The following is a 22,018-nucleotide window of genomic DNA, read 5'->3' on the forward strand; positions in this document are numbered from 1 at the left end:
GTCTCTGTCCGTTCTAGTGCTAGAGCTATTGCATATCCAGTCCTTTCCCCTCCACCTGTGCTTCCTCCCATTTTATCACAGGTGAAAGTCTTAGCAAGCATGATGCTCTTCTGTGCTAGGGGTTATCACCATCTGACATATCCCCTGCACTGGAGTCTTTGCTGCCGTCTTTCAGGATTTCATATTGAGGGTTTGATTTCTCGGGCCACTTATATTACCAGTTGGGCTTTTTTTTTTTTTTTTTTTTTTTTTTAGATTTTGTTTTTTAATTGGGGAAGGGGAACAGAACTTTATTGAGGAACAGTGTGTACTTCCAGGATTTTTTCCAAGTCAAGTTGTTGTCCTTTCAATCGTAGTTGTGGAGGGTGCTGTTCAGCTCCAGGTCCAGTTGCTGTTGTTAGTTGCAGGGGGTGCAGCCCACCATCCCTTGTGAGAGTTGAACCAGCAACCTTGTGGTTGAGAGCCCACTGGTCCCTGTGGGAATTTAAGTGGCAGCCTTCAGCATTAGGAGCACGGAACTCCAACCGCCTGAGCCACCGGGCCGGCCGATATGGGCTCTTTTGAAAGCAGAGCCTGAGACAAGGACTTGGGTACAAATGTCACATATGAGAGGTGATCTTAGAAAGCAAGAAGGATCAGGGAGACTAAGAAGGAGAGGAGGAAAAGTCACTGTAGAAAGAGACTTGATTCCAGAGTCTCTGAAGTGCATAGGGAATGTCTCCGAGAAAGATAAATGTTTGATGCATTTACCCATCTATACTGACCCCATAACATGTCAGGGCTGCACTTACCATTGGCTGTGGGGACGTTTGTAGCTTCTGAGAGGAGTTGGCAGAAGCCATTGTTTCTTTGTTGAGCCTGTCTCCTCCCTGCATGTAGATGCCATATCTGAGTCTCCATCAAATTGACTATCATCTTTCATCTGCTCTGCCCTAGTGATTTCCTGAGCCCCCACCTCACCCAAATTCAAGGCACACTCAAACCACTTCCAGTGGCTTTTCCATACAAACAACCTGCCTTAACTCATTCTGTGGACTTTCATAAAACCTCTCAAAGGTTCACAAAGCCCAAACAAGTAGCATCTGGCTTTGGCAAGACCGTATCTCTGGCTGAGCAGCCCTAAGCCTGGCACTAGCGACAGCATTTAGCATCTATCTTAACCCTGTTTGAGGTAAACAATAGCCACTAAATTCCTATTCTTATTCTTGGTGCTCTCTTATCTACGAAAGTTAGTCCTCCATATCCACAGGCTTAGCATCTGTGGATTCAACCAACCACAGATCAAAAATATTTGGGAAAAAAAATTACGTTGTTGCTGATATGTACTGTGTACTTAGGCCTATGATGGTTGCATCTGTACTGAACATGTATAGACTGTTTTTCCTTGTCATTATTTCCTAAATTATACAGTATGACAACTATTTACATTGCATTTACATTGCTTTAGGTATTATAGTCATGTACCACTTAATGATGGGATACATTTCAGAAATGCATCATTTGGTGATTTTGTCATTGTGTGAACATCAGAGAGTACACTTACACAAACCTAGATGCTCTAGCCTACTACACACCTAGGCTATATGGTACAAGCCTGTATAGCATGTTACTGTACAAAACAATGCGAGATTAAATCCAGCACAAGAGAAAATGTTTTAATCAAGAGATGTGGTAAACATGAGATGTACGAAACTGCTGCCAGCATAACACCACATAATGATTTTACAGCAAATTCTTTCTCATAAGTCAAAAGAGATACTCTAAAGTATAGAATAGTAAATACATAAACCACTAACATAGTTTATTATCGTTATCAAGTACTATACATAATTGCATGTGCCATACTTTTATGTAACTGGCAACACAGTAGGTTTGTTTACACCAGCATCACCACAAACATGTAAGTAATGCATTGTGCTACAACACTGCAATGGCTACAATGTCACCAGGCAATAGGTTTTTCAGCTCTATTATAATCTTATGGAACCACTGTCATATATGTGGTTCATTGGTGACTGAAATGTTATGTGGCACATGATTGTATAAGTAATCTAGGGATGATTTAAAATATTTGGGAGGATGTACATAGGTTATATGCAAATGCTACACCATTTTATATAAGGGACTTGAGAGCATCCACAGGTTTTGATATCTGCATGGGGGACAAGGGCTGGGGGAGGTGGGTCCTAGAACAAAGCCCCCATGGATATCAATGGACAACTGTACTAAAAGCTATGCTTGTTTCTTTAAAATCCTTAGAGTAAACATTTGTACCCCTCTTGGGAGGTAGAGTGATAAGGTCACACCTGCATGATTGGACTTTCTTCATACAGAAATCCTTCCTTTTAGTAACTATCAGTGGAGGAGAATTTATTTACAGTGTTAATCCCCAAACAAGTTTATATCTATGTCATTTCCTTATATGTTGCTCCAGTTCTGAAATACAAAGCTGATTATGATAACATTTCCTTTTAGAAACTCAGTTATATTTAAAGAGTCCAATTTTCTTAAGACAATTTTATTTCTAAAATGAGACTAACCCATCATGTAGTGAGTGATATTTAAGATGAGAATGGGCTTTATTGACAGATTTCCCTAACCGAATTATTGAATTCTCTAGGAAACTATCTTGCTTATATCTTATTAAGATAGGTTGTGATAAAACTTAGTTCACTGTGACTTCTGATTTATGTTTTATGAACAAATATTTCAGTCCCAAAGACTTTCTTTAGGGCAGCCTTCATCTCCTTGTTCCTGAGGCTATAAATTACAGGATTGCAGAGGGGTGTTATCACAGAATAAAACAAGGTCACAATTTTCTGCATTTTCACTGGGTGTCCTGATCCAGAACTAACATACATCACCATAACAGAGCCAAAAAACAGGATTATGATAACCAGATGAGAAGCACAAGTGGAGAAAGCCTTGCGTTTGCTTGCTGCTGAGGGCATTCGTAGCACAGCCAGAATCACCAGAGCATAGGAACAAATGATAAAGAGGAACATGCCAATCATGAAAATAGCATTGAAAGTAGAGTAAATGAAGTGGGTGGTGGTGTCTTCAGAACAGGACAGCATCATCAATGGGACAGGATCACATATGAAATGGTTGATGATGTTTGGGCCACAATAGGGCAACTGTGAAATGAGAACAACTGGGGTTAGGAAGAGGATGAACCCACATGACCATCCAAAGATGATGAGGCCAGTGTACAGCTGTTTAGTCATGATGCGTGGGTAATGCAGAGGACGGCAGATGGCAAGGTATCTGTCAAAGGACATGATGCAAAGGAAGAAGCCCTCATCACACCCGAAAGAGAAGAAGAAGTAGAACTGTGCGAAACAACTCACAAAGGAGATGCATTTGCTTGTGGAGAGGAAGTTGGCCAACATGTTAGGGATTGTCGTGGTGACATAACATATTTCCAGGAGAGAGAAATTCCCCACGAGGATGTACATGGGGGTGTGAATGCGTCGGTCCCACCGCACAGCACAGGCAATCGCTGTGTTCCCCATCAGGGTCAATGTGTAAGCTGCTGAGAAGAGCCCAAAGTAGACGAGTTGCATTTCTGGGCTCGAAGGAAAGCCCATCAGGATAAAGTGGCTCACAGAGTTGGCTTCCCTGCCAGACACATTCATAAGTCTGGAAGACATTGGTTATTGCACATTAAAGGAATATGCTAGTTGTTATTGAAAATACCAAATTTCTTTACAATTTTTATAAAAAATGAGGTTTCTGTTAAAGCAACAAAACTGTGGTCATCACAACCTGTTCTCCAAGAGTGTGATTTCACTTTGATAACATGCAAATAATATAAGTAAAAAAATGGCTTGGGGCAATCATTACACTAGGTCAGGATACTAGATAACACATAGATGTACAAGACTTGCAACTTTGAATATGTCACTTAAACTCTATTTGTGTATTTCCTCATATGTTTACCATATAGAGTACAGTACATACAAACCTCTGTGTGTGAAATTTCTCTGTAAAGCATTATGCAAAACTAATTTATTGTAATTAGTAATACGATAACAACACCAAATGAAATACTACTTCCATTAAGACATTTAAAACGTTTCTGTCTCAATGAGATGCAATGAGAAGGCACAGGGAATACTCTTTTTTTGTGCTTGTTAATGGCATTGTACAGTGATGCCATAAATGCTATATTATATGATCATACCCAAACATGTTTGGTATATAAGGAATGCTTTCTCTCTCTCCAGCCTGGGGAAGAGTCCCACATTTTGGTACCTAAAATGCACTGGTTGAAAATTTTGAAACACTCTATGAATGTGAGAACTAAATATGCCACGTGGAGCACCTGATTTAGGAAGAACAACTGCTCTGAGTGGCTGGACTATTGAATGGGATTAGAGTTGGCCAATTTTGCTGTAAAAAAATTGTGAAGTAGAGAACAGTGTTTTGATTTGTATGCACTGCATTTCTATATTGCTTTCAGTGTTTGGCCTTTTTTCAGTTTTTTAAACATACCTCTGGTACATTTTTATATGCATTTTAGACATTTTATTCTGAGAGACTCTTGAAACAAGGAATACCTTGCTTCACTCTTTCCTGTTCTCCCCATCACCCCCAGTTTGTTGCTACTGAATCAAAGCTTTCATATGTCTTGTTTCCTTAGGAGCCTACTCTTGGCTACCATGTTTGGCATCTAAAGTAGAAGAACTGCTGTTTATATTCTCATTGCTCATGGGTTATTAGAAAGTATCAAGTCTGAATGCAATCTGGTGGTTCAAGTCTATTTGTTTCCCAAACCTATCACATCATACCAGGTGGCAATATAGGGTAGGTACCAGAATTTCTCAAATTATCAGAGGTTTTTTTTTTGGTCAGAGAAGACATAGATTCTCCCTTGATCTGTTGTGATTGTGTAGTAAGTTTACTTAAAAAAAAAGATTATTTTGGACTTTTATCCTGAATATGTGTATGATTTTCTCAGCTGAAGTTGTCATATAATATCTGAGAAAGAATAAATAAATGTCATTTTATTTAGAGACAGCAAGCTGTGGAGCCAGTGAACCTTGGCCTTTCACTAGAAATGAAAAATAGAGTGCCTTTAACTTAAGGACATTTAACTGGTACTTAAGTAATTATAATGAGTACAAAATATACAGAAGCAAAGAGAAAAAAAATACAATACTAATGGAAGAGGCAATTGATATGAATGTTTCAAAAATATCCTAACTTACGGGATGCCCACAAATCATTCCGCTGCTTTTATTGAAGAAAAATCTCACTTGGCTGCTACACAGGTCTTAGTGGTTATCTTCATAACTCATTTGACTGAATTCTTTAAAGTCATTTAATTTTTGTCTTTTATACTCTGACCTATGTTCTGCTATGTTGGTACCCTACTCTTATTTATCGTAATCAGTCATTTTCATTGATAATGGGACTTTAACAGTGGTATATCAAATCAGGGTCAGTACTCACCCTCTTTGAGTCTCCTGTTACAGTATTTCTTGGGAATATGAACTGTATAAGTCACAATCCAAAGAAGATCCTATAAACACAAGAAACAGAAAGCACACAGATACTGAACGGTTTTTTCATTTAAGGAATAATTATTTCACATAAAACCAAGACACATTCAATTCGTGAAACTGAGAGCAATATATGGGTTGGAGAGATATGAGTGGAATCAGAGATTTGTTATGTTTTCTCTATTGAACTAGTAACAAAATTGATAATAAATCCACCTCCAGAAATTTATCACACAAAATCATTTTCACACAAAATCCCCAGGTCTCTTTGTAAACAATACTCATTAATACTTAAGAAGGAAAAAGAAATTAGATAAACGTATTTTCCAAGACTTGGAGAAATAAGAGAAAAATTAATATTTTCAAACTTTTCTGTCTGAATTTTATATTAACCAGATATTTACATGTTTAGAACAAGAAGAAAGCAATTGACAATAGTTCCATTTATGCAGAAAATTCAGCATTTGTAATAGGGCATGCAAAGTTTTTAACTCACTTCTTGGATATGTGCGGAGAAGAAAAGTCAGAGAGGGGGAATAAAATGTTACTCCACAGAGTGAAAAGCATGTGAATGACTTGTGGAGAATTGGATGACCCAGTTTGTAACCTGCCATGAGTTGCAAATAGAGAATTTTAAGAGATTTTCTCCCCCAGCATCAAAGCTCATATTTATGGACAAAATGAAAGCCCAGATGAAGGTATTATTATCTATATTTCCTGCCATCACAGCCTTTCGAGATTTGGGACCCTCTCCCCTGGTATTTTTAAAGTGTTTGTTCAACAGATAAGATTGTTTTTGAATTTTGTTTATTTACAGTGAAATTCAAAGCGCTGTTATTCCCTGAGGTATAATGCATTTACAGAGGTAGGTTCTTATCTTCTCTTTTGCTTCTACTAACCAGGCATTGCAAAAGGTTCCTAGGGAATAATTATAGAGATTGTTATAATAGCTACAATAGGAAGATGTACCATTAGATTCCCTGTTTCTATTTTGCAGAAGAAGAAAAAAATTTTTCCCCACCAATATTTTCAAATTTGTTATTTAGAGACATTTCAGTTGCAATTCTTTTGATTGCCATTAGAAAAACAACATTTTAAGTGCTAAGACTGGTATAGGGTTAATCAGTAATGTTTACAGAATGTTAAATGGACAATGGGGATGAAACAGGGTAAATAAAACAGAAAAAAAATCCTGCCTACCTAGAACAATTCAGTAGGGGGTGGGGAGCAACAGAAAATAAACAAAATCAGTAAATGAATAAGCAAATTAAAAATTTTTTTCATTTGAGAGAAATGAAGAATAGGAGTGGGATGGATTGGATATGGGGTAGGACTTGTAATTTTAAATAGTGTTTTAAAGAAAGCCTAACAGAAAACCTAACACTTGAGCAGAGGCTTAAAAAAGTGAGGGAACAAACCAAGAGGATTTCAAGAGAGATTTTAGGCAGAAGGAACAAGAAGTAGGAGTGTTTGTCATGTCAGGAGAAAAGCAGGGAGGCTGGTGTGCCCGAGTGGTATAAACTGGGGAGAATGGTCCCTTTCTTGCACCCAGTCCTATTATCTCCATTTCTTTTTTTGTATAGCATCTGTACTTCATTGTACTCTTTTTTTAAAAATTTTTATTGGGGAGCAGTGTGTTTTTTCAGGACCCATCAGCTCCAAGTCAAGTTATTGTTTTTCAATCTAGTTGTGGAGGGTGCAGCTCCCTGGCCCATGTGGGAATCGAACCGGTGATGTTGGTGTTATGAACACTGCTCTTTAACCAGCTGAGCGACCTGACCTCCCCAAGGCCAATATTTCTTTATTGGCTTTCTGTTTGGATGATCTATACATCCATGTCAATGGTGTATTCAGATCCCCTACTATAATTGTATTTTTGTCAGTTTCTCCCGTTAGGTCTGTTAGTAATTGCTTTATAGATTTTGCTGCTCTCAGATTGGGTGCATATATATTGATAAGTGTTATGTCTTCTTGATGAATTTCCCCCTTTATCATTATAAAATGTCCATCTTTATCTCTTGTTACCTTTTTTATCTTGAAATCTATTTTGTCTTATATAAGTACAACTACACCTGCTTTTCTCTGGATGCCATATGCTTGGAGGGTCATTTTCCACCCTTTCACTTTGAGTCTATATTTGTCCTTGCAGATAAGATGTGTATCCTGAAGGAAGCGTATCGTTTTGTTTTGTTTTTTTGATCCAATATACTACTCAGTACTTTTTTATGGGTGAGTTCAGTCCATTTACATTTAGGGTGTTTATTGATATATGATGTCCTATAGCCATTTTATCTTTGTTTTCTGGTAGTTCTGTGTCTCCATTGTTTCTTTTCCCTTCTGTCTGTTATTTCAGTTTGGTGGTATTTTATGACTTTTCCCCCTCTATTTCCATTTTTTTTTTTTGTATGTCTCAGTTCTAGATTTTTTTGTGGTTAACATTTTTTTTATGTAAAAGAAATTTTCATATACGCAGTAGTCCTTTTTCTTATGATTACATATTATCTTCATTCATCTGTGCAAGTTCAGTCCTTTTCCTCCTCCCCTTTTATGTTTTTGTTGTCACAAATTATTCCTTTTTATGCTGTGTATTTATTTACAAATTGAAGAAGTTATACACTTTTTAAAATGCTTTCCCCCCTTTATCCTTTATGTTATAGTTGTTTAATGACTTATTTTAAAACAGAGTTGCAATTTCCTGTTTCTATCTGTCTTTGCCATCTTCCTCAAAGTTTTGTGTACTTTCATCTTTTTGTTTTTGGTAGAAGAGCTCCTTTAAATATTTCTTGTATTGCAGGACTTGTAAATTCCCTCAGCTTTTGTTCATCAGAGAAATCTTTTATTTCTCTTGCATATCTAAAGGACAACTCTACTGGATATATTATTCTTGGCTGGTGGCTTCTCTCTTTCAATATTTTGAATATTTCATTCCACACTCCTGTCTTGTACGGTTTTTGCTGAAAAATCTGGTGATAGTCTAATGAGCTTTTCTTTGCAGGTTACAGTCTTTTTTTTCCCCGGGCTGCCTTGAGAATTTTTTTTTGTCATTAACTTTTTAAAAAAAATTTTCGTTAAATTTACTGGGGTTGGCATTGGTTAGTAAAATTATTAATACATAGGTTTCAAGTGTACGATTCTGTAATACATCATGTATATGTTGCACTGTGTGTTCACCACCCAGAATCAGTTCTCCTTCCATCAACATATTTGACCTGCTTTACCCTCTTTTACCATCTCCTCTCCCTCCTTAACATCTGATAACCACTAAACTGTTGTCTGTGTGTATGAGTTTTTGTTTGTTTGTTTGTTTGTCTCATTCATTTGTTGCTTTCAGTTTTATACCCCACATATGATCTTGGTGGGGCGGTGTCACCTTAGTCACCTCCTATTCCCTGAGGCGGTGGGTGTCCCTTCAGTGTCCGAGTCACCTAGGTCTCAGGGCACCACCCCTGGGGTGCAATGTTGTGAATGATGGGGCTCTGGATGTGTGAGTTCCTAGAGCTTCCTCCTTGTAATCAGAGGACTCCAAGAGTGCTGTGCTATCTGAGGTGTCTCTGCTGCCTCTACTGAGTTCTGCCTCTACTGGTTCTGCCACTATGGGTGGGTGATGGGTAAGGGTGAGTAGGTGGGTTCATGGCTCTGCAAGTTTGTCTCCTAGCTAGTAATGATGGCTGTTACTCCATGGCTGTCACACTGCTCTGCTGCATTTCTGTCTTTGATACTGAGTTTAGTTGCAATGGGCAGTGGCTACTCAGGCTGTAATGTTGCTTCTACTCCTCCTACTCTCTAGGCTGCTGTGTGAAGGCTGCAGCCCAACTCCTCCACTGCTACTACCTCAGCTGGGGCCACAGTGGGGGCTGGACTGTGTCTGTGGCCCCTGTCTCTGTCCTTTCCCTGTTCCACCTCCCCTGCTTATTCCAATATGCCCATCTTCAGATGTCTCAATGCATGGATCTCTCAGATGTGTGTATGTGTCAAGCAGTGGTCTTTTGTTGAATTATAGTTGTCCAACTTATAACTTTAAGGGGAGAAACAAAGGGATCTTCTCATTCTGCCTTGATGTGGACATCTAAAAGTTTTAATCGCTGTTTTAATCTTTTTGCTTGTTACAGGTCTTTTCAGGTTTCTATTTCTTTTTGAGTCTATTTTGGTAGTTTGCATGTTTTTAGAAATTTGTTCATTTCATCTAGGTTATACAATTTGTTGGCACACAACTGTTCATAGTACTCTTTTACAATCTTTTTGTTTGTTTATTTCTGTAAAGTTGGTATTAATGTCCTCACTTTGTTTTCTGATATTAGTTATTTGAGTTTTTCTCTGCTTTCTTGGTCAGTCTAGCTAAAGACGGTGAATTTCTTTTATCTCTTCTATATTTTTTTCTTTATAAATCACATGTGATTCTTAAAAGATTTTTTTTCCTTTTTCTTTAAAGGCAGGCTGTGTTCTAAACACTTTGCAACTATTAACTTACAATAATCCTATAAGACAGCCTATTGTTATAACTCTCATTTGTAGGTGGGGAAACAGGCACATAGAGATTGAAAAAAATTGCTGTACTTACACAGGTACAAAGTGGCAGAGCTGGGACTTGACTTCAGGCAACCTGGTATTAGAAGCCATGCTCACAAGCTCTACAGTGTGAACTACATTTCTTAAAATTAAACTATGTTTTCTGGATATTTTGAAAGAGCATGTTAAACGAGCCTCTCTGAACATTTAGTCTTGTCCAAAAGTCAATGATATTTGGTGATATTTTCTCTTGTCCGAAACATCCATGGAGACATTTGTTCCATGCCAGAGAAATATTATTGGCTATTTGAACATTTTCTAAGTGTGGACTTTTTTGACAGGACCAAATATCAAGGCAATTTGGCATGAGTCAAATATACTCATGGATGTTTGTGATTGAACCAAATTTCAAGGACCTTTTGGTGTGGATCAAATGTCTCTATGGACGTTTTGGACGGACCAAATATCTACTAATCCTCTCAATGGTTACAGATTAGCATGTGTTCATGTTCTTTTGCACCTTTTAGCTGTCATTGGTTTTTATGTTAGTTTTGTCTCTCCCATTATACCAGTTCTTCTCTCAAAGGCCAGCCCAAGCCTGACCTCATCTCTGTTAGAAAGTGAACTTCGCTTCCTTCCTTTAGTACTGACACAGACTTTACAATAGCACCACTAAACATTAACTTGTTTTCATATAATAACTAACTTTTAAAAATCTTTTAAAATTTATTTTTCAATTACAGTTGATATACAATATTATATTAGCTTCAAGTGTACAACATAGTGATTAGACATTTATAGACCTTATGAAGTGATCACCCCAATAAGTCTAGATCCTATCTGACACCATAACTAACTTTTAATGACTACTACTCTGTGCTGAACTCTATTTTCTATGTAATTTCACTACATTTTCACAACATAGAGTAAAATTTTAATCCCCATTATAAATGAGGGTTTGACACACCAAATGGTTATGTAATTTACTGAAGCTAACAGCTAGTTAAGTGTGAGCTGAGATTTAAACTCATGTAGTTTTGCTCTAGAGGATACTCTCTCAGTCATGTTATATACTTTATATGTCATCATTGTCTTACCTTTTTAGTCTCTAAAGTCTGTAAGTATTTTGCACTTCTTTTTCTCTAAGCCTGGGCCTAGCACTTAGCATATAGGAAGCCCTAAATGCTTGGGAGGTGAATAAAAAAAAAAAAAAAAAAGAATAAATGGGTAAGAAAGGTTTCAAAGAGGAAAAGAAAATTGTGGTAAAGAGAAAATATATGGTACTACGGAATCCAAATACTAGATCCTGGTAATTTAGTTTCTGCACATTTGAGTATGTGTATGATTGGGAAATAATGTGCATTTTGTCAATATTAAGCTCATAGCTCAGGGAGGTCCTATGAAAATCATGTAAATAGAATTGGGTTTCCAGGGTGAAATGCGGTTTTAGGACCAATAATACCATTAGTTTGTGCTGAACATCTTAAAGACAATCTCAGGCACATTGTGTTATGGGATGAAATTCAAGAGGAAAATCAGAAAAGTTTCCTATTGGATATATAGATAGATAGGCCTGAAAGGATATAGGGAAAGATAAAGACACAATATTGAGGAAATTGAGCTTGTTGAAATATACAAAGTGGGTCACTTTCCTATACACCAGGCTGATAGAACCCTGAGAAGGAGATTATCTCAGGGAGACACCTTCAAAGGAAGTGGGACTCATGAGCTTAAATCTCTTCCAAAACACCTTCTCTTCCCACTCTAGTGCACTTTCATCTCATCTCAATGGTAAATAACACCATTAACACCTTTTGCATTTATATAAAGGTTTTAATCATTTAAAGTTGTATTCCACTGTAGGACATTTGTTCTTTGACTCATTATTGTTTATACTATGTCAGAAAATTATACACAATTTAAGTGACTATTTTAGAAAATAGAACTAAGAAAAATTGGCAAATATGAAAAAAATAATGTCATTACTAGTCCATCTAAATCAAATTGTTATTAATACCTTGCTGCATTTTCCCCATTGTCCATTTCAAATCTAGTTCTAATATACTATAACAATTTTGAATCTCATTTTCTCACTTAATAGAATATTTTAGGTCTTTACGCATTTTTTGGGGCAATATTTAAAACTATTTTAATACTGGTAAAACATTCTATCACGTATACATACTACAGTGGCCTTAACAATTTATTTATTGGTTGATATTTCATTTATTTACAACTTCATATTGTTCCCTAGGGCTGATTTTACACGAGGAAGTTTGAAGAATTGAGATAGGTAAGAGGAAATTCATCTGATGTACAAGAGAACTGGTTCATGGAGAGAGCACAAAACCAAGAAGTGGAAACTCTTGTTGCACTTGGTCTACTTATGTGATGAGTTCATACCACTGGTGCTACTGGGGGGACATGGATGAAGCCCTGAAAACAATACATGCTGTACTGACACAGAATCTTATATCCTACATGAGCTCTAGGCAGCAAGTAAATTTTCAAAGAACATTTACAGGAAATACAAAATAACAAGTTTGCTTGTGTATGTGTGTATTTAATGCATATGTCATTTTGTCCTTGAAGAATTAGGTATGTGTTCAGTGTATTGATTCTGAACCAATTTTAGTTTTGGGGATAGGCTCTACAACCCAAATTCTTTCCAGATTTTGCTGCTGAATGTTCTTCAGTGGCTGCTTCATCTAACAGCACGTGGACCCAGACCAGAGTCCCACTATATTGCCTCAGCTTCATTTCCTGAAGCAAGGTCCCCCCAACCCCAATTTCAGTCTGAGGGAAGAATTAGAAAGAAAGAATAAGCCTTCTTTAACACTGCCAAGTTGAGAGTTTTAAGTTGACTTTTTTTTGTAAGAAAAAATAACAAGGTTACCACAGTAAATCTGTAAAACACATCAAGAAGCAGAACAAAATTGGCCATAATTTTATTAAAAGATTGCAACCATGAAATTTTTTATATACTTCTCTCTTGTATTTTCTTAGTTATAAAATAAATTTGGAAACAATTATGTAAGTCTTTTTTACTTTGGAAAAATAAAAATTGAAGTTAGCATTTCATTGTTAGCATTTTCCCAATTCATCAAATATATTTCAAAACATGATTTTAAATATCTGTATGATATTCTATAATATGGATATATGATAATTTACGTAATCAATCTCTAATTACTGAATATTTGGATAATTATAATTTCAATATTATTTTAATTTCATTAAATGTATTTGGGATGAAATGACCAATTTTCATTTACTTATTACATTCAGAGCATGGTAAATATATCAATTTATTCATATATATATATATATTTTTTTTTTTTTTTGCTGTTTCAAGGTATTTGCAGTTTTCTTGACATATGCTTCACTCCTCTTTGGTGAATTTATTTTACGTTTATTTAGAACTATATTTTTGTTGTTATTATGAATGGCATTTTTCTTCCATTATATTTTCTTCATAATTATTACCTTTTGTATATTTACTTTGCATCTGGTCACCATTTTAAAGTTTCTTATTGATTTTAATCACTTTTTGATATTTACTAGTCTTTGGTAAAGAGAAATAGACAGAAAAATAAATAATGGAGTGAGGGCAAATTTCTGAGTTTCAATTCAAAAGATAATTCATGAGTATTGGTGTGCTATATTTAATCCCATCCTTCTCCCTCTTTCAGGAGAGTTGGAGGATTCAACACTTTCCTTCCCCTTTCATTCAATACTTCTGAGAGAATGTTGGTGGCTCATTTCTTCCCTCTCCTACCAAGGGATATTATATAAGGCTCTGCAGGTTGTTCCTGTCATAAGAGAACCTGTCCAATGGAGGGAATGGTGACTGTCACATGGCTTGTGCCCACAGAACAGAGATGTGCACTCTGATGTGTTTGGGTCCCTCTTGAGAAAGAGGTGAAAAAAGGCACTTCTGGCCAAGACTTGAAGCTGAAGGGCTGCTTTCTGATTTTTGTTATTTACACAAAAGGCTCGTGGACTAGCCATGGCCTTGTACCAAGCTTTAAACTAAGTCATACTATTAAACTATATAGACTCTGACTTTCGTCTCCCTTGCATAGCTAAAATGAAGATACATTGGTGAATCTGGTATTTTATGTTCCTAAGGAACTGGGCACAATATCACTAAGAGATGAGATTGTGCCATCAGTGTAAGATATATTTACTAAGATGCAATATGATGCTTCCAGGCCACTTTGAAAATTAACTGAAGAGTAATATACCTCATTTCAGACGTTGTCCATACAATCTCATTTGTACACACACACACACACACACACACACACACACACACACACACACTATCCTCTTGGCATAGTTAGTGTTCATTCTACTACATATAGGGAGAAAAACACTTTAAAAATCATAAAGCACTTAAAATATGCATTATTATTTCATTTAGTTTTTTCCAGGCAATCTTGTTTTCAGGTCTCACTTCTATTTTGTTTCAGTACATTTACTCTTTTGCATTGAGTGCTCCTGGGTGGTACTAAGATAAATAAGGAATGTATCAAGTTACAAGAACCTAAAAAAGTAACCAGTTGGAGAAAACTATTTTCACATGATCCTGTTAAAGAATTAGGTTTGCTAAGGAGAAGATTTTTGGTAAGCTCACTTGAGGAAGAATCTCAAACCCCAAAAGGCCTACATATGGACAAAATTATTCTGAATAAGAAAGGGAAAGATATTCTGGTCACTCTTGTGGGTGATGAGAAGAGGAAGAGGAAGGTAGAAAAAGGGCAGTACCAGGTATAATATGAAAGATTGATTGGGTGTTCAGCATGGTGGCCCTTCCTCTGACTCTCCCTAATCCCAACCTGTAGTCAGGTTAATAAACCCATACAATCTGGAATGAGTTTGGTTTTGGATAAAATGTTGAAGAGGATGAGTCTCACATCCAGATAGATGTGATCAAAATGAGACATCAAGTAGATTCAGGAATGGGAGGAGAAGCACACGTGAACGTGTTTGTATGGTGTGTGTGTGTGTGTGTGTGTGTGTGTGTGTGTGTGTGTGTGTAAGGAGATAGTGGTAGGTACTCCAGACATTTAATCACTATGAAACTAGGAGTTAGAAACAAGTTTACCTAAATCTGCAAAAGATAGAAACTGACCAGTTGACCTTTGTGCTATATGTGGGTTTTTTTTCTTAAAAAATGCCTGAGGATGTCTGGTATTTTCTTGTTTCCATGCAATGTACATAGGAATATTGATACAATAAAGCCTAGTACAAATAAATGATTTAGGCAAGTTCTGGTAAGATCTTATTAGCTTCATTGAAATGCATCCCTAAATATATTCCAGGGAATATAAGAAACATATTTGTTTCTCAGATTTACTTAAGATCATTAACTTCTTACAATTTTATATCATTATTTGTCCTACACATATATGGATTCTAGTTCTTGAGAGGCTGTCTTTGACAAAGGGTCATAATCCTCAACAGTTTTCTCAGGGCCTCCTTTATCTCTTTATTCTGGAGGCTGTAGATCAAGGGATTGAAAAGAGGAGTTACAATAACAGAAAGACCAACAGTCTAATTAAAAAATGGGCAGAGGACAAGAATAAAAACTTCTCCCAAGAAGATATACAAGAGATATATGAAAAAATGTTCAATTTCACTAACTATGAAGGAAATGCAAATCAAAATCACAGTGAGATATCACCTCACACATGTTAGAATGGCTATCATCAACAAGACAAATAATAACAAGTGTTGGAGATGCTGTGGAGAAAAAGGAACCCTCATACACTGTTGGAAATGTAGATTGGTGCAGCCACTATGGAAGGCGGTGTGACAATTCCTCAAAAAGTTAAGAATAAAATTACCATATGACCCAGCATTCCTTCTCCTGGGCATCTACCCCAAGAAATCTGAAAATGTTTATTCATAAAGATATATGTATGCTGATGTTCATTGCAGCATTATTTGTGATCACCAAGACATGGAAACAACCAGTGTCCTTCGATAAGATTGGGTAAAGAAAATGTGGTGTATATACACAATGGAATACCATAAGAAAAGATGAAATAGTGCCATTTGTGGCAACATGGATGGATCTTGAGATTATTATGTTAAGTGAAATAAATCAGACAGGAAAAGTTGAGAACCATATGATTTTACTCATATGTGGGATATAAAACTGAAGACAACAAAGGGACGAAACAAACAAATAAAGAAACAGAAACTCATAGACACAGACGATGATTTAGTGGTTACTAGAGGGTAAGGGGGGCAGCGGGTTATAGAAGAGGGTGAAAGGGGTCAAATATATGGTGATGGAAAGAGAACTGACTCTGGGTGGTAAACACACAATGTGAGATACAGATGATGTATTACAGAATTGTACACTTGAAACCTATGTAATTTTACTAACCTTTGTCACCCCAATAAATTTAATTAAAAAAGAAAAAAAAAGAAAAGTGGAGTTAATAAAATAACGTCACAATTTTCTGAATCCCTGCTGGATTGCCTGCTGTTGGGCTTACATGATACATCACCGTGAATGAACCATAGAACAGGGACACCATGACCAGATGGGAGCCACATGTAAAGAAGGCCTTCCACCAGCCTCTGCTGCGGGGACCCTCAGCACCGCTCTGATCACCAGGTGTCAGAGCCTGTAATAAAGAGGAAGGTGGAGAAAATGAGGACTGAGTTCAAGATGGCCACATGTGATCTCAATGGCAGGAGTTGACACACAGGGCAACTTCATAAGGGGTCCTGGGTCATAAAAAAACATGATTAATAGTACTGGGGTCCCCAAAAAGAAGCTGGGAGATGAGATAAACTGGGAGGAGAAAACAGGAGAAGCTACACATCCAGCTGCAGGCACACATTATGATGCAGTGTTGAACTTTCACGACAGGGGAGCGGGTAGTGCAGGGGCCTGCAGGTAGCAAGATACCTGTCAAAAGCCGCGGTAGACAAGAAGAAGGTCTCAGCGGTGCCCACAGTGAAGAAGAAGTAGAACTGGAGCAAGCAGACAAACAAAGAGATGGTGTTGATCTCAGAGAGAAAACTGGCTAGCATATTGGGGATGGTAGAAATGACATACTAGATCTCTAGGAAAGAAAAATTGGCCAGCAGGATAGTGGTTGCACCACACTGCACAGATAATGCAAAGGTTTCCAATTAATGCCAGTACATAGATCACAGAGAAGAGTGAGAAGAGGAGGATCTGAATCTCCTAAGTACAAGGGAATCCAAGAAGAATGAGTTCACTCACAGGCTCAGAGTGATTATTTCTTCCTGAATTTTTCATTTTTCAGCTCCTAAAACTGTGATAACAAGACATTACCATGTCACAAATGACTGCAGAAGTTTTCTCAAAATGTTCTCTGAATTTCTTTATAATTCAATTAGCAGCATAGTTTTAGATTACGTGAAGATTTTTACTGTTCTTTGTTTCACTGTGATACTCGAGGACATAAGGAACTGGGGTGTGTGGGTGCGTATTACAGCCTTACCATCGCGATCACCATGCCAATCCTGGTCCATCAAACACATGCCTATGTTTTGTGTCCTCAGCCTTACATGAAATAAAGTAGATGCTCTCTTGCCATTCAGAGGCTTTCAAACTAGTTCAGAAACACCAACTTGGGCCAAATCTATATAAGGATATACGGAGGTTTAAACAATTGTACTGTTCAAGCTCTGTGTAACTAGAAGAAAACATTACAAGAATGTATAGCTACCAAGCAAGAGTTTGTTTACAATTGTAATCTTTAATAATATCACACGCATAGTTTCAGATAGTATTTCTTTCCACATAATATTGGGAATGTTGGAAAAACTATTTCCGTTTTTATATGCTTAGAGATTATTACCCACATTGTAGCTAGACTGGTAGTTTTAGAAATCTGATCATGTCACATATTTGCTCTTTTAAACACACACAAATCAATCCCAAATACCTTACCACAGCCCATAAGGCCAATAAGGCCTTCCTCATTTCCTACCACTCTCCCTACCACTAACCCCACCCCAGCCAGCCAATACGTCAAGTGTGGCCTGTATCAAGGCCCATAATATCCCTCTCTCCCCTCACTAATATTCACATGCCTTAATTTACTTCATTCAGATTTCTGGTAAAAATCAGAGACTCAGAGGGAGGCCTTCCCTAATTTAGCCCATCTTTGCTACTCTGTGTCCCAATCCTGCTTTAGCTTTCTTCGAAGCACGTATCACTATGTGACATTGTGTTATATACATAGAATGTATTTTCTGTCTCAACCACCTGAGAATAAGAGGAGGACATTATTTTGCTTATTGGCATATTCCCAGAATCTAAGACAGTGTCCGCTATATTATAGGTGCTCATTGAATATTGTTGTCTGAATCAGTGCACATGACCTAAGAGTAGCCAATTAAGAAAACAACTGCTTGTAGTCAGGACAAAAAATTAAAAGAAAATGCAAAGACTGGACTCTCCAGTGTGCTAAAAACAAAAGCCAGGCAACAAGGGCTTTATTTGTTATGGGGATACACCACCCATCCAAGTAAATGGGAGGCTATCCATGATAGGAGCCTACTCAAGACAAGTCCATCGAAGCTACCCCTCTCCCTGAATCACTTCGTCTTTCTTTATGACCCCTTTACGCACTCCTCTTTGTGCTCTGTGCTTTCTGATTGTTGCTAAGTTAGAATCATGCTGGAAGGGTGTGTGTGTGTGCGTACACACACTGTCTTTTGCTGTCTTCTCTCTCAGTCTGTCTCTGTATCTAATTTTCCATATCTTTAAATATTTTTATTGATTGGCTTTATAATCATTTCCTCTTATTTTTAAATAAGTTAGTGAACTATTTTAGATTTCTCCCTCTTAAAGAAAATGTGCTTATAGTCTGTAACTGACATTTTTCCCTTTGTGGTTAGCCAATGTACTTGAATAGAAAAATGTTCTCTTAACTCATAGACACAGACAGTGGTTTGGTGGTTGCCAGAGGGTAAGGGGGATGGGGGGTGGGGGGTGGGAGATGAGGGTAAGGGGGATCGAATATATGGTGATGGAAGGAGAACTGACTCTGGGTGATGAACACACAATGGGATTTATAGATGATGTAATACAGAATTGTACACCTGAAATCTATGTAATTTTACTAACAATTGTCACCCCAATAAATTTAATTAAAAAAAGAAAAGAAAAATGTTCTCTTATTGCCTGCTATTTTCTTCTGCCCCATATTCAGGGTCATGAAATCTGGTATATTGACTTGATTAAGTAATAAGGTATAGCATAAAGCTGTCATTGTGGTTCCGTTAACATCTCAATTAAATTAATGGATTATTATTTTTATTAAATATATTCACCTATATATTTATAAATAAAATACATACAACCTAACATTTAGTTAGACCAGCACTGATTTTGGAAGCTGTGCTATATAGTTTAGAGTCTATAACTACTTTCATTCTGAGGAAGCTATTTTAAACTACATTTTGTTTTTTCAGTCGTAGACTAACTTAATTTTTATTTATTTATTTTTAAAAATTATTTTTCAATTACAGTTGACATGCAATATTATGTTAGTTTCAGATGTACAACATAATGATTAGACGTTTATATACCTTACGAAGTGATCACCCTGGTAAGTCTAGTACTTATCTGGCACCATACATATTATAATATTATTGACTATTATATTCCCCATGCTGTATTTTATATCCCCCATGACAATTTTTATAACAGAAAATTTATACTTAATCCCTTTCACCTTTTCCACCCTAATTTACATTTTATATGGAGAAAATGTAACACGTGTAGAGGAAAGCAAAAAAGATATTATAAGAAATTCAGAGCTGTGCCTCTCCTGTCTTCGATAGCCCATCTTGGAGGGCTGGCAGGGGTTACCACTGAGCTCCAGGCACCCATACACTTGTTAGTAAATGTGCCAAGGTTGGTTTCTGACCCTCCTGGACTACTTACCTTCTCCCAGTGGCCTCATCTAGGAATAACAATGTGAAAGTTTTGGCCAGATCTCAGAAAGTATTTATTTAACTGTGTTCTAAATTGGTCCAACCTCCAGGGAAAAAGGAAAAGATGATAAGGCCTGGATCTAAGCTGAAGAATAAGTTGGTCTTAAGCCTTGGATCATAATATTAGCTGTATGGAAGCATCTGTATATTTTTATAGTAATGCAGCTATATTTCCCTGCTAAAATAAATAATACTAGATTTAGGAATTAAAATGTAAAGGCAAAGGCTTCTGCAAAGTCAAAGAATATAAAGATAGAGGTTAGTTATTGCAAATAATTTACAAAACACTTTAAAGGTTTTCTCTGTCTATTCCATTCTTTCCACAGTTCTACACATATACCAGCCCCAAGTATGCTGTGGTAATGTTGGGATTTTGGGATTTAACAACTGTTCCATTAGTACTTGACTGTAAACTGTTGCCTCACTTGTTATGTGAATTTGTTCTTTTAATCTCACTTCAGCCAAAGAAAGGTAAATTCAACATTTAAATCAATATTATGATTGCCATAACTAGTAATATGACTTCAGAATATATAAATGGAGGGAATGATTTAATCCTGTTTGATTGTACAGAGATCAGATATAGAGCCCTTCATAAGTTCTGGGTCTCACAATTTAAGAAGCACATGGCCAAACTGCAGTGCATTTGGAGGAAATAAATTTAGAGGGGCTGAGAAGTATGGAAAATAAGTAACAGTGGAAAGAATGGGGAATACTTAAATTGGTGAATAAAAGACTATTGGGACAAAGAAAGGGTGATGTAGGGAAGATGTTGAGGAAAATTTATCTTCATTGGTTGATGTAAATTTTTGTCTGTTTGTTTTTCGTTCCCTCACACAAGAGACTACATGTGAGGTGATGGTTAGCTTTTTGGTTTGTTTTTTGTTCCCTCACGTGAGAGACAACATGTGAGGCGATAGTTAGCTTTTTGGTTTGTTCTTTGTACCCTCACATGAGAGACTACATCTGAGGTGATGGCTAGCTTTTTGGTTTGTTTTTTGTTTCCTCACATGAGAGACTGCATGTGAGGTGATGGTTAGCTTTTTGTAAATTTTTTATGTTGTTTATAGTTTTATCAGGTGTGCTGGAATGTTACTCATATATGAGTGACAATGATCACCTATTACCAATGAATACAAATTTTGAGGCCGAATTGTAGGGTAGATATTGAGGAAAATTTGCCTTCATTTGTTGATGTGAGCTTTTGTCTATTAGCTTTTATCTATTCCTACATGTGAGCTAATTTCTGTGCTGTGATCAGGGGTTGAGTAAATTCCCCCTTTGGTCTCATTCTCCGAAGTAGGTGAGATACGAGATGGTGTTGCTTTCTGTCTGTTTCGCCCACATCAGCAGATGAAGTGAAGAAGTAGCTAAGCTATATCAGGACAACGTGACAGGAACATCACCAGGCCTTGTTGCTTATCCAGATGAATTGGCCCTTAGGCCGGATGGCCAGCATTCCTATCAGTAACTGCTGGACCCTCCTGGAACTGGCCATTCCTGGAAGGGGAGGCAGGAGCAATAAACTTGGCTATAAGGTACATCTGAGAAAATATATAAGTCAGATCTCAGTTGACAGTGTAATTATTATTTCATCATTTGGTCATTTGTCATTGGTGATTTTTCATCATTCTAAAATTTTGAAGATTTCCAGCAACAATGCAGCTTACAACACCAGGGGATGTCCTGACTTCCAGCCGTGAACCTGGTGAGATCTGGCTGGTTCCAGACCTCTCCAGTGTCGTGCCCCACGGTTAGCCTTCTTGAGACCCTGTTAGCATCAAGAAAACGTGTGTGAAGCTTGCAGCTTACAACGTCAGAAGACGCCTTGACTTCTAGCAACAACAACAACAACGACAATGCCAACAGCAGCAACATTCTTGGGAACTAGCAAGCAGCGGTGTGGGAGATGCCTGAGTTTCTCTCAGCTACAGAACTGGCAAGGTTTTGATTTATGACTGTTCTTGCCCAGTTTGGTGAGCTTTTGGTATCCACTGTAATAGTTA

General features: G+C 37.1%; 1 protein-coding gene and 1 pseudogene across 1 annotated transcript; both read right to left on the minus strand.

Annotated features, from left to right (window-relative positions):
- Positions 1-2,687: 2,687 nt before the first annotated feature.
- On the minus strand, positions 2,688-3,653 carry LOC109438991 (olfactory receptor 11G2-like). Its single transcript, XM_019719179.3, has one exon. It carries the CDS (start codon positions 3,651-3,653, stop codon positions 2,688-2,690), a length of 966 nt encoding a protein of 321 aa, XP_019574738.3.
- An 11,781-nt stretch (positions 3,654-15,434) lies between these two features.
- LOC141570763 (olfactory receptor 11H6-like) lies at positions 15,435-17,521 on the minus strand (annotated as a pseudogene).
- Between the last annotated feature and the right edge of the window lie 4,497 nt (positions 17,522-22,018).

This window comes from Rhinolophus sinicus, chromosome 3, assembly GCF_057876585.1.
Source record: "Rhinolophus sinicus isolate RSI-liver-muscle chromosome 3, RSI-T2T, whole genome shotgun sequence".
Taxonomy (NCBI): Eukaryota; Metazoa; Chordata; class Mammalia; order Chiroptera; family Rhinolophidae; genus Rhinolophus; species Rhinolophus sinicus.

Bases quoted from the DNA above. Each gene is read 5' to 3' on its own strand.
- LOC109438991 (XM_019719179.3), bottom strand. From the start codon at position 3,653: ATGTCTTCCAGACTTATGAATGTGTCTGGCAGGGAAGCCAACTCTGTG.